The 12,417-nt window shown below is 36.9% G+C and overlaps 1 protein-coding gene across 1 annotated transcript; it reads right to left on the reverse strand.

Moving 5' to 3' along the window:
* Positions 1-257: 257 nt before the first annotated feature.
* On the reverse strand, positions 258-2,816 carry LOC116131737 (galactoside 2-alpha-L-fucosyltransferase-like). The gene is made up of 2 exons (XM_031417407.1): positions 2,470-2,816; positions 258-1,908 (listed from the first exon to the last, which is right to left on the reverse strand). Exons 1-2 carry the CDS (start codon positions 2,738-2,740, stop codon positions 449-451), a joined length of 1,731 nt encoding a protein of 576 aa, XP_031273267.1. The 5' UTR covers positions 2,741-2,816; the 3' UTR covers positions 258-448.
* Positions 2,817-12,417: the final 9,601 nt, after the last annotated feature.

Raw genomic sequence — 12,417 nt, forward strand, 5'->3', positions numbered from 1 at the left:
GAAAAAATAGCTGCCCTTTTACAGTTGGTTTATTATTGCCTTTATTTTTCAGTTACTTATTATGATTTCTAGTGTTTGTCAAATGGATTCCTTATTGATGACATCTGATTTGCCTAGATTTATATGGATTTATGCATAATCTCCAGGCTCCTATCACAAAAATTTAAAATCCAAAACACAACTACCTTCCTTTATGTGGAATATATATATATATATATATATATACAGCTCCAGTGGATGTGAAATAGCTATTAAAAAAAAAAAAAAACTTCTATTATCGCATTCTCAATCTGCTTGTAGACTCTGAACTCAGTTTGCAACATTCTCAGAGCCAATAGAGAAAGAAAAATTGCAAGTTTATGATTAGCTAGCACTATCACTGACCTCCAATAGAAAATTAATCTACTTTATATCCAAAATTGTAAGGAACTTCAGCAACAAAGAGGGATTATAACTCATCATGACCATCGACCACCTTAAGGCCCCAACTCATATCTTCACAATGTTTCACATGGGGAACAACTACACCTGTATCAATTCCTTTCTTTGCCTTGCAATCATAAAAGGGAGGAGCATGAAAACAAGGCTCCATTGACATTGCTCGTCGACAAGGTGGGTCTGGAGCTGTCCTATTTTGAGGCTTGTAGAGGATCCATGGTTTCAAACCTCCAAGACCCTGAGCTACATAGCCAAATGTAGACCATGAGCTTGTGACCAAAACATCAGTCAGACTGAGGAGATACATTTCGGCCCATGCCTTCCTGTTGTGCAACCCTTTCTCTGTCTGTTGATACTCTTCATGACTTGGCTGGTAAAACCCAACAAAATCACCAGAAATAGTCGGATGTTCCCAGTACATGTTCCTCATGTTCTCATAGTATCCAGAATTCAAAGATGTCACTAGAACAGCCTTCAATTTAGGCTTTTCTGATAGATTGACAACAGATTCTTGCATGTTAACTTTAGGCAGCAGCTTCTCATTCAGACTACAGGCCAAAATCTGATCCATTACATGATTAAATGGACCAACACCTGTATCAAAAACTCTAATTTGAATTCCGAGCCTCTCATCCGCCTTGGCTAAGTAAGCTTGATAGTACCTTGTGATTAGGCCCCATACATGGTCTGAGGGGTGGAAAAGATACCGACCCAAGTGGTGGAAAACAGTTCCTTTCTCGGGAAATAGTCTGCCAAGTTCGTGTTCAAAAGATTGGATCAGAAAGAGTGACGGCACAAAATAGTTGTTTGATTTCATAACTAACCAGGGAACTTTTGCCAAAAATGCTTGATCTTCATCACAGAAAAAGAGCTTATCATGATCTCCATAATCGTGAGTGAGATGGAGATATAAATAGGATGGTACTGATTCTGTTGAAGTGTTAATGATGTTATTCTTCAGCATTTTTCCGTAACACTGAGGAGAGTCCTGATTGAAGCCTTTGAACTTATGGGTGATAGGAAAATCCTGGGGTAGCAACCATGATTTATCTGGAAATGGCTCACAGAAGAGATCAGCCATGTCCTTTCCTTGATCAACGAGAAGGACTCGGTTTGTAAGAAGAGCATAAAGAAATGCTGAAGCAAGGGTTAGAATCCTATTTCCCAAGCCACTGAAAGATATCCACACAATGTATTTACAATCTGTGGAGCCAATACTATGACTATACTTAAATTGTTTCAGGGTTTTGTTGAAGGACAGTGTATGAGGTCCACAGCGTCTATGAAGATCTTCGTAATTTCTAAGTTTGGAAAGGAGATACGGAAAAGGCTTATGGGGTGACGTTTTGCGATATAAAAAAGACTGGTATCTGCTTAAGCAAGAAGCTGCATCAAACCCATCAGCAAGAAGTCCACCAAGCAATTTGTCTTCCGGCAGTTCAGCAGCTTTAAAGTGATCATCGACTGAACCTATGGATCGGACAGAGATTACAACTTGAAAAACTAAACAAACATTAAATAAAATAAGATCACTGGTAGTCTAAAAACTGGCACAGATAGATATATTTCTCAAAATTCAGAACGTAGAAAAATAAAACAGAGGGTTTAACAGAGATATTAAACAATGATTTTGTTTAATTTAAGCCAAGGTTCTCGAGAACCCTTTGCTTCTCACTTATTGAGCTGGAAAAGAATTAATGGAAAGCAGAACCAAAGAATGTCCTATAATGGGGATTTTTAACAAAAGCTGCCACATATTCATACAAGTACTAAATTGTTTTAAAATTAAACCCAGACTTAAATTCTACAACTAGTACAAGCAAGATTTAATTCTATAACAAATTCCCTTTTGTTAAATTTAATTGAGATTGCAGTTCATAAACTTGCGAAATTCACTTTGGCTTTTGCAAGAATGCCAAATTTGCATCACATTTTTTAGCTCCAATTAAGCAGCAAATCACATTAACATCTACATTATAAATTACGAGCATTTAAAAGAAAAGCTTAACTATTGAAGAGAGTTTTTCTCACCTGCATTCACCGTAGTGGAGATATTTAGTTGAGGTTGAGCATCCAAAACTCTGGCGTCGGCGAATCCGATGACCTGATCGGACGGCTGGTGACCAAAGATCAAGGAGAGGGTGATGAGGAGTGGAAGAGCAGTCAAACAAGCAGCCAAAATCCTGTTAAGCTTCACAGTAGAGAACCAGAATCTCTCAGAAGGAGGTCGTCCAAGATCGAGGAAGCGTTGATCTGTGGAGTTGGAGGGAGAAGATCTTCGCCTGAATGAATTTAGATCCATAAACAACTCAACGTTAGCAACTGATAGTAGAACGAGTTGATTGAGTTCGTTTTGGACTAAGAACTTGTCAGAGCAGTCAAACTCAAACCGTCATTCATGGCTTTTATCACTCATTTTTCCACCGTGGAATAAAAAGGAAAATCGTTATTAAGGTTTAGAATTATAAACAATTCAATTTATTAATTTTCTTAAATATACTAAATATTATCTAATAGGTAAATTATATTTCTAAATCCTCAAAAAAAATTTAGATGATCTTCTATTTATTATCCTATTTATTAATATTTACTTGTATTCTATAACCCTACTACATTACATATTTTTCTGAAGTCAAAGTACATTGATTATATTTATGATGGGATTTTTTTTTTGTTGTTTAAAATCTAAATAATTATGATTTGGCTGAAATTTCCTACACAATCCATAAATGATACAACGTTTGTTTTTTCATGTTTAAAATCTAAATAGTTTTAACATTAATTAAATGCTTGATATGTCTAAATGCATAAATATATGAATAATTTATTTGTTTTTCTTATAATTTGTAAATATATGATTTTAATTCATTTATCTTTCTTGTTAAATTTTTTTCTTTTTTGTTTTTGTTGGTTGTATTTAAGTGAGATTATTTATGACATAATTAGAAACATGCACATATGCAGCCTAGTTAGTAAATACGCGTATAAAACGTATATTTACGTATTTTTTAAATGGGTGCCGAATTATTCGCGAATTTTTGGGATATCCGTATACGCGAATTATTCGCGAATGATTGAAAAAAAAAAAAAAGGAGCTGATTGAAACGACGTCGTTTTGATGGGGAAGAAGAAATAAAAATCAGTGGAAATTAAATAGCCGTTAGAAGAAGAGTAGAATGGGACAAGATATAATTATTTTGTCCAAATTCAAAATCCCAAAGCAATCTGTGACGTATAGTAACATGGGATTATAAAATTGAAATAAAATACTAATTAAACCCAACAAAAATATCTGGGTTTCCTAATAATAATTATTATAAAATCAATTATATTCTTCTTTTTTAAGGAAAGTTGGAAAAGGGGTTTTAGATTGAATTAATGATATTAATGATCTTATTCTTTATGTTAAATAACCTTAACAGTTAAATAATAATTATTATAAAGAATAACTGATAGTCAACCTAGTAATTCAGTGTCTTAACTTTATTGAATCAATAATAAATAAATGAAAACAATTAAAGTCATATATTATGGGTATTGTAACACTAATATTTTATTAGATTTATGAGACAGAATTTTAGTTCTTATTTAATATAATGGATTAATGGAAGTTAAAATTGGTTGCTTTAATATCAAACTTATCAGTTTTAATTAGAAAAGAATCATGGCTAAATATTGTGTTTGAGTCTGAAACTACAATTTGAATATCAGTTATTTTTTAATAATTATTATTTAACCTTATTTAAGGTTATTTAACATAAGAATAAGCTTATTTAACCAGGTAATCCAAAAAGTATTAAATTAAGATTGATATTGCCGTATTTTTCAAAACGTATTATTGACAATGCACCGTATTAAACCCGTAATATCCGTATCGTATTTTTTCCGTACCCGAATTTTATGGCCGATTTTTATAAACGTATTTTTCAAGGTTGGCCGTATTATACCCGTAAAATTCCGGTACCCTTTTTTTTGCCGTACCCGTATTTAATAACTAGGCACACTAATATAATATCATGCTAGATGCCGTCAAGCACAATGTGTGGTCTATCATGCTTCTATAATGCTTTGGATCAACACTTTTACCTCACTCGTCAGCTTTCAATTTCAGTGAGGTGCTTATTATGCCTAAAAAATCAGAGCTGACATAAGCTTACATCAGCGAGTACCAATAAGAGTTCAAGAAGACTTTGCATCGTCCAGGAGTTGTCACATTGCCCCAAGACAGGGAGAATACGGCTGTCACCAACCTAGTAGGTTCAGGTTTTGTCTACAAGTGAATGAGGATTGTACACCAGTCCAAGCCCCAGATAATTTGAGGATATTTCCTAATTTATCAGCCAATGAAAGGCAAGGAAAGACTTGCACGACACCTACCCACTTGCAGATTTGTAATCATAACCTTGAATTCAGCAACTATAAATAAAGGACCCCCCCTAAAATTTAGGATCGGTCATTCTCTGATTTTCATAATATTCAATTGCAAAGACAACCTACGAGAAAGAGACTGACTTGATATTCTCTCTGAATACTCAGTCATTGTACCTCTGTTTGCTGTTCGCTGTTCGCTATACGCGACCTCTTGTAACACATTTATATAAAAGAAACAGTGGATGTAGAAATCGCTTTAAGCATCTGAACCACCGTAAAAATCCTTTCTTATTTATTATTCAGTCTTTGCATTCAATCGTATCTGTAACCTTGCTCTAACTCACAAATCATATCATATGTAATTTCTATAATCTGCTTAGCACTTTGCGCGTGCGAGGTTGTTGGTGTCAAAATCAAGCATCAACAGTTTGACGCTAGAAGGAAGGCAAGCTTCATATCAGCCCTTCATCTGGTATTTCTAACTGATTAGTCAGTTCTACTTGTAAGCTCATGGCTCGAGGTCTTGAAACTGAGTGTGCTAGCACCAACAATGAGGAGACCCCCCGAGTTTAGAAGATTACTCCTTCTGAAGTAACTCCACCTCTTCAAAGTACTACGGTGGGTAACCCCTCGACCTCTCAGCCATATTCGGCTGTTATGGATTATCTGGAAAGATATAACGCCACCTCCAAAAACGCTTGTAGGTCGCGTTAAAGCGCAGAAACGAGCAAAGGCTCATACCGCACGCACTACAGTACATAAAGATAAGAAAAAGCAAGTGGCTGAGCATGGGCCAAAAGGCTCTAAAGGGCCATCGAATACTGGTCGTGAAATAGGGAGAATACATGTAGCTTTGCGGCTTGGTGGTATGTTGCATCGTGAGCTATCTCATGCCACATTGCAAGGGCATCCCCACAAGAGTGCTAGCAGGGAGATTCCCACTATCGCCTGAATGATGGTTTTGATCATCACCGAGAGGAAAATACCCACCGACTGCGGGTCGGTTCTGACCATCTCAGAAGTCAGGAGAACTCCCCAAGTCATTCAGTGCCTTCACAAGGCTCTAGCCAGCATGTGTCAAGGTATGCCGAAGGCTCCGACCAAGACAGGGAAGAGTCCAATTTGCTGTCTTTCCTTGATCGCAATCGTAGGGAACGCACCTATATTGCAGAAAGTGATCCTCAGGTGACTTTGCTTCCTCAAATAAAAAAATTAAATCGAGCTTTGGATTAGCTTAAAGCTCAACAGAATGAGTTGGGGTAGGTCGCTGAGGCGTCTCCCTTTTCTCTAACAGTTTTGACTACTCTTTTCCCGTCAAGATTTAGAATGCCCAACATGAGAGCATTCGATAGGAATTCTGATATGCAGGATCATTTCTATGAGTTTAACGACCTCATAGAGCTTCACAAAGTTTCTAACTTAGTGAAATGTCGCTGCTTAGCAGTGACTCTGACTATCCACGCTAAACGGTGGTTTAGATTGCTTCTACCAAGGTCTATCAACTCATGGCAGAAGATGAGTTCATTCTTTTTTAGACACTTCTAGGCCAATAGGAAGTTCTCAATATTGTTGAGCTATCTTAGCAACATACGACAGGAGAGGGATGAATTTTTCCAGTCCTATATTGACAAGTTTCACAGGGAGTTGAACAACGTGGCTAATGCACTCGAAGATTCAGTTCGAACTCTAATTATTGCTAGAGTTCACCCACAAACCAACCGGTGGAAGAAACTGCGATCAGAGGATGATACTTCTCTCACTTGCTTCTACAACCTCATAGAAAAATATCTCAGAATAGAGAATTCAGTGGCAGCTTTAAATTGCCATGACCTTGGGCCTTCGACTAGTGCTCCTAGTCAGAGGGAGGAAAATCGAAGAGAGAATAATAAAAGATCTGATCGTAAATGGGCTAATGACGATCAAAGAAAGGGAAAGAAACAATGGTTTAAGCCCAAGAAATCTTACACCCAAGTTTCTCGTCATGATCGCAACTGAAATTTGTTTACTCCACTAAAATGCATTGGTTTAAGCTATTCAGGACAAGTAAGAAGAAGCTAATCTGTTCAGAAAGCTAGAGCCCATGAAAAATCCCATTTCTAAAAGAAACAGCAAGAAATATTGCCGTTATCAACCGGATAATGGGCACCATACTGATGAATGATGAGCTCTTAAGCAGGCAATTGAAGACCTCATTCAAAAGGGGCACTTCAAGGAGTATATAGATGGTCCAACTCTTACTAAGGAGAAAGATCAAAAGGGTAATGGAAGGAAGCGCCGAGGTCGCAAGGGTCTCTATGTGGTAGGGAATATCTTTGTGGGACTGTATATCGTGGTAAGCTCTCGAGGTGTTCAAGAGAAGTACGCTCGAGAGGCTCAGCATGAGCCCTTGAATGTCTTAAGCATGGCACCGTGACCTAGCAAAACGTATAGAGAAGAGGAGATTACCTTCTCCGAGAAAGACGCAGTATGATTGCATCACCCTCATGAGGACGCACCCATCATCGCGGCTGAGATAAGAAGGTGCGAAGTCCACAGAATGTTAGTGGATAATAAGAACGCCGTGAACATCCTATTTTAGCAAGCATTCGAGGAAACGCAATTAGAGAAGACAAATCTGAAGCTTGTCTCCATTACTCTTTATGGCTTTATCGGGTATTATCTGATTCCCAGGGGAATAATTGAACTTCTTATCACTTTGGGTGAGACCCACGAAGTGACTGAGATGATAGAATTTCTGGTAGTAGACTATCTGTTAGCTTTCAATGGCATCTTGGGATGACCTTTATTGCCGAACTTTAAAGCTGTCACCTACATCTATCATCTGAAGATGAAATTTTCCACTTTGATAGGGTGTAGGGAAGTCAAGGAGTCTCAGCGTGAATCTCGTGACTGTTGTGCAAATGGCATGTAAAGGGAAAGGAAAGTCTGTGTGCATTCCTGAACAAGCAATGACGATCAACAGGATCGGACCACAGCTTGGTCCAGTTGAAGACAATATTGATCCTTGTGTTCAAAAGGAGTATTCCCACAGTGGGCTTGTTAAGACTTTATCTAAGGTTTCAGTCGGCTAGAATGACCCAACTCGTGTGTTGAGAATCGAAAGCAATCTCAGCCCTCAGCTCGCAACTGATTTAAAGAACTTCCTCAGATAGAATATAGATGTTTTTGCATGGACTCATGCTAACATGTTCGGGATCAACCCGGATGTTATATGTCATACACTTAACATTGATAGTGAATTCAAAACAGTTAGCCAGAAGTGAAGAACAATAGACCCAAAGAGTTATGCTGCTCTTAAGGTTGAAGTGGACAAGCTCCTCTCAATCAGGTTCATTCCGGAAGTCATTACCCTAGTTGGGTCGTCAATCCTGTTTTGGTAAAAAACCCAATGGTAAGTGACGAACTTGTGTTGATTTCACGGATCTCAACAAAGCCTACCCAAATGACAGTTTCTCTCTGCCCAGAATTGATCAGTTCGTTGATGCCACTTCCAGGTATGAGCTGTTAACCTTATGGATGCCTATTCGGGGTATAATCAGATCCCGATGTTCACGTCTGACGAGGAGCATACCTCGTTTGTCACAGATCGAGGACTGTACTGTTACAAAGTTATGCCCTTCGGTCTGAAGAACGTTAGGGCAACCTACCAGCATTTGGTTAACCGTATGTTTTCTGGGCAGATCAAGAAATTAATGGAGGTTTATGTCGAAGACATGCTGGTCAAGTCACATGTCGCGATTACATAGTTTACCTTGCATAAATGTTTGATACACTCTGGAAATATAGAATGAAACTTAATCCTCTTTAGTGTTCATTCGTAGTATCCTCAGGAAATTCCTAGGGTTTAGGGTTAACCATCGGGGAATTGAAGTCAACCCTGAGAAGATCCAAGCTTTTCTAGATATGAAAAGTCCCGCCAATCACAAGCAAGTCTAGAGCTTGAATGGGAGAATAACGGCTCTCAATCGCTTCATATCAAGAGTAACAGATCATTGTTTGTCGTTCTTTAATATATTCAGAGCTAATAAGAGATTTGAATGGACTCCAGAGTGTGAGCAAGCCTTCTAAAGCATTAAAGAGCATTTTGGAAAACCACCTCTTATGTCCAAGCCTCTTCCTAAGGAAATCTTATTTCTCTACTTATGCATCTCTTAGTATGCGGTAAGTGCAAATCTCATTCGGGAAGAAAACAAAATTCAGTGGCTAGTGTATTATACGAGCAAACGACTACTAGATGCCGAGTCAAGGTATCTAGAGATAGAATGATTAGCTCATGCCTTGCTGATCGCTTCTAGGAAGCTGCGACCTTACTTCCATGCCCACACCATTCATGTACTGACAAATTATCCGCTCGGGCAAGTCCTTCAAAAGCCAAAGGCTTCAGGTAAATTGCTCAAGTGGGCTACAGAACTAAGTTAGTTCAATCTGCATTATAGACTGAAAGTAACTATCAAAGGGCAAGTTGTTGCTGATTTCATTTCGGAGTTTTCTTATCAACTGATGCGTTATTACTATAATATGCAAATATAACAAGTGCACTAGTCGCACAAAGTAATAAAGTGATGAGTGAGTATCATTCCCACGAGGATTGGTTGCTAAGCACTAAATTTTCTACTTGTTTTCAAGTTTGAGAAACCGAAAATTGTTTAGATTTATGGGAGAATATAAAACTTAACTGAAAGCAAAATTTACTAAGTGTAAAAACAACTAAATTATGAAAGCAAGATTTAACACAAGAGCAATATCAAATAAAGCAAACGGTTAGGGTTTTGAATTTATTAGGATCCTATGGATTAATTCTACAAATTATGCTACTTTTACACTTATATGCACGGATTGTAAATCGAATTCCCTAAGTTATAAAACATACCTTCTCAGGCTATGAATTCCTACTTTTCCGTATTAATCTTCCGCACCCAACAAATTAAAGATTAACAAATCCAAGTTCATTAAGCTAATAGAATCCTAGATTGATTTCATTGTTTCTCAAATCTATCTCTAGCATTCAAAATAACAATGGTGATTATCCAAGAAGCTCAACATGATTCATTTCTCAATCTCATCATGTTCAACAAGTAACATCAATAAAAATCAGAATAATCACACAATCTATGCAATAGAATATAAAAGCAACAATAATCAATTGATTAATCCATAGAAATCCGAATTACATCAAAACCTTAACCCAAAATGGGTTAGTTCATAACTAAATTAACAAAATTAGCAAGAAAAATAGTAAACACAGTAGTCAACATATTGAAATAAAGAGAAAATAGTAGAGATCTTCCCTAGTTGAAGAATCCATAAGATTAAAGCTCAAATCTTCTCTCCAAATGTAAAAGCTACTCTAAAACAAATGAAAACCAGACGAACCTCGACCAAAATGGCAAGGTTTTTCTTATATAGTTCCCTTAAAAACCTAAAACCATTCCTAAAATAAAACTGTGCGTTTTGGAGAAAACAAAATTTCGCAGACTTCGCCGCGACGAAGAAAGAATTTCTCCGCTGCGACGAACTAAAGTGAATCTCGTGCCTAGCTTCTTTCACCGCGGCGAACCTTCCTGGAAACTTTTGAATTTACATAATTGCCCTCCGCTTGCTTCCTTGTTGAATCTTCGATCTTCGATGCTTTCCCATGGGAACAAACTTCATAGTGCTTTAACTCTGCTTCAGAACTTTCCCAAATGACATTCGCTTGCTTCTGGGTCCAGAAACTCTAATTCGCTCATTATTTACTAAAAATGCATGTTTCGGCCTGAAACATAAAATATATAGAATTAAGTAGCAATTTAGGCATAAACGAACTAAAAAGTATCTAAAATCCGGCCAAAAAGCCTAAATAATATAGTATAATCCTCGGATTATCAAATACCCTCAAACTAAAGACATGCTCGTCCCCGAGCATCAGATATAAAACACGACTACAAGAAAACTAACAAACAAACAAAAACACAAACAACAAAATTGAAAATGAAATAAGAAACATTAGACTCAAACTCAACACAACGAATTGCCTAGAATTTACACAAGTCTCAAAGATTGTTGAAAAATTATTACTAGAAAATGTTCAACACTCCAAGAAGTTATAAGTTGCATCAACTATCTTTCTCTATTGGTCCCCCGAGTAGGTGATCCCCACTTCAGTCCACATTTCGACTTCCCGGATTATTTTATGCAGAAATGCAAAGTTTATCAGATGGCGGTAGACTCCATAAGCTTAAGTATCGAACTACTCTCCACTAATGAGGATTAGACATCACTAAAGATCAAAAGGTCTTTACAGGTTTGTAACGTTAGGCTCAGTTAGTGGGCTTCAAAGAAAAGGAAAAGATAAACTAAGTAAGAGAACTTGGTTTCCTTTAAGCAAACACCAAGACTTAAATCAACTTCCACTTTCTTCCTCAACCACCACTTAAGATATTAACCATTTAATAACCCTCAAGCATGTGCACTTCTCATTTTTGCTACTGCAATACAATTCTCAATTTTTTTTTTTTTTTTTTTAAACAACAATAATCGATTTGAGGTTAATTACCCCCCTTATTCTTCATGCCCTTCTCACAACCCCCTAACTATTCTTTTAGTTCATTCACACAACTCTCCAAGCTCTTTGTGTTTGCATTAGGTTTAGAATTCTCTTAAAGGTTGCAGAAGCGTTTAGGGTGAAAGGTTGGAGCATTATTGGTTGCACAAGAAAAATAGAACAACGATGATTTCATAAGGCTCAAATGGGTAACTAGGGATAAAATTCATGGTCGGCTGGAAATGCTCAAACGTTTCAAAAAATTGCCTAAATCACTTCCTCAATAATGTCTATTCCTAGAATTTCGCCTCAAGCACTTCTCAACTAGGTTCTAGAGTCCATCAACATTATCAAGACTTTACCTAATCACTTAAAATGTTTCTAAGCATGCTGAAATAATGAAAATGGTGGTTGAATCACTTAACAAACCTTAAGCTAAATTTAGTCAACAAACATAAACTTGAAGCAATGCTTAACATTTTTCAACAATAAAATCTCAACAATCCTATTCTCATCATAGACTTATGTAATTCATCATTGGCATACACAACAAAACATGAAAACAACTAAACACAAATAAAAAATTGTTCAAATTTTTCCTACCCCCAAACTAAAGATGACATTGTCCCCAATGTCACATTATGCACAATTTAGGAATAGAAAAACAAAATTTACAAAGGTACGAGATAGTTCCCTGATTAATCCGTGAAGTCGGAGTTTCACACACAGCAAGCACACTCATTCCTTAGTTTTCTCATCACCATGATCTGTAAAACAATTGAAATTATGTGGTGTCCACTGTGTTAGAAAATTTCACTGATTAATATGAAATTATTACAATTCTAATCTCGCCCTTACAGCTACTAAGAAGTTCAAACAAAATTAAACAATCCAAACAAAAAGAAAAATTAGGTTCCAGGTACAAAATAAAGGACAATACAATTGAAAACAAAAATAAACTACAAAACAGGTGCTTAGGTTTCATTCTTCAGCCTCCTCCTCTTCTTCAGTGTCTGCCTCTTCTTCAGAGCCCTTCCATTCCTCGGAATCCCAGTCTGCCCATTGGAAGCTTGAAGTATCAATGT

Source organism: Pistacia vera, unplaced genomic scaffold, assembly GCF_008641045.1.
Source record: "Pistacia vera cultivar Batoury unplaced genomic scaffold, PisVer_v2 Contig240, whole genome shotgun sequence".
Classification (NCBI taxonomy): domain Eukaryota; kingdom Viridiplantae; phylum Streptophyta; class Magnoliopsida; order Sapindales; family Anacardiaceae; genus Pistacia; species Pistacia vera.

Bases quoted from the DNA above. Each gene is read 5' to 3' on its own strand.
- LOC116131737 (XM_031417407.1), bottom strand. From the start codon at position 2,740: ATGGATCTAAATTCATTCAGGCGAAGATCTTCTCCCTCCAACTCCACA. The intron at 1,909-2,469 runs GTGAGAAAAACT...TCCGATCCATAG, and splicing joins CTCCACTACGGTGAATGCAG to GTTCAGTCGATGATCACTTT.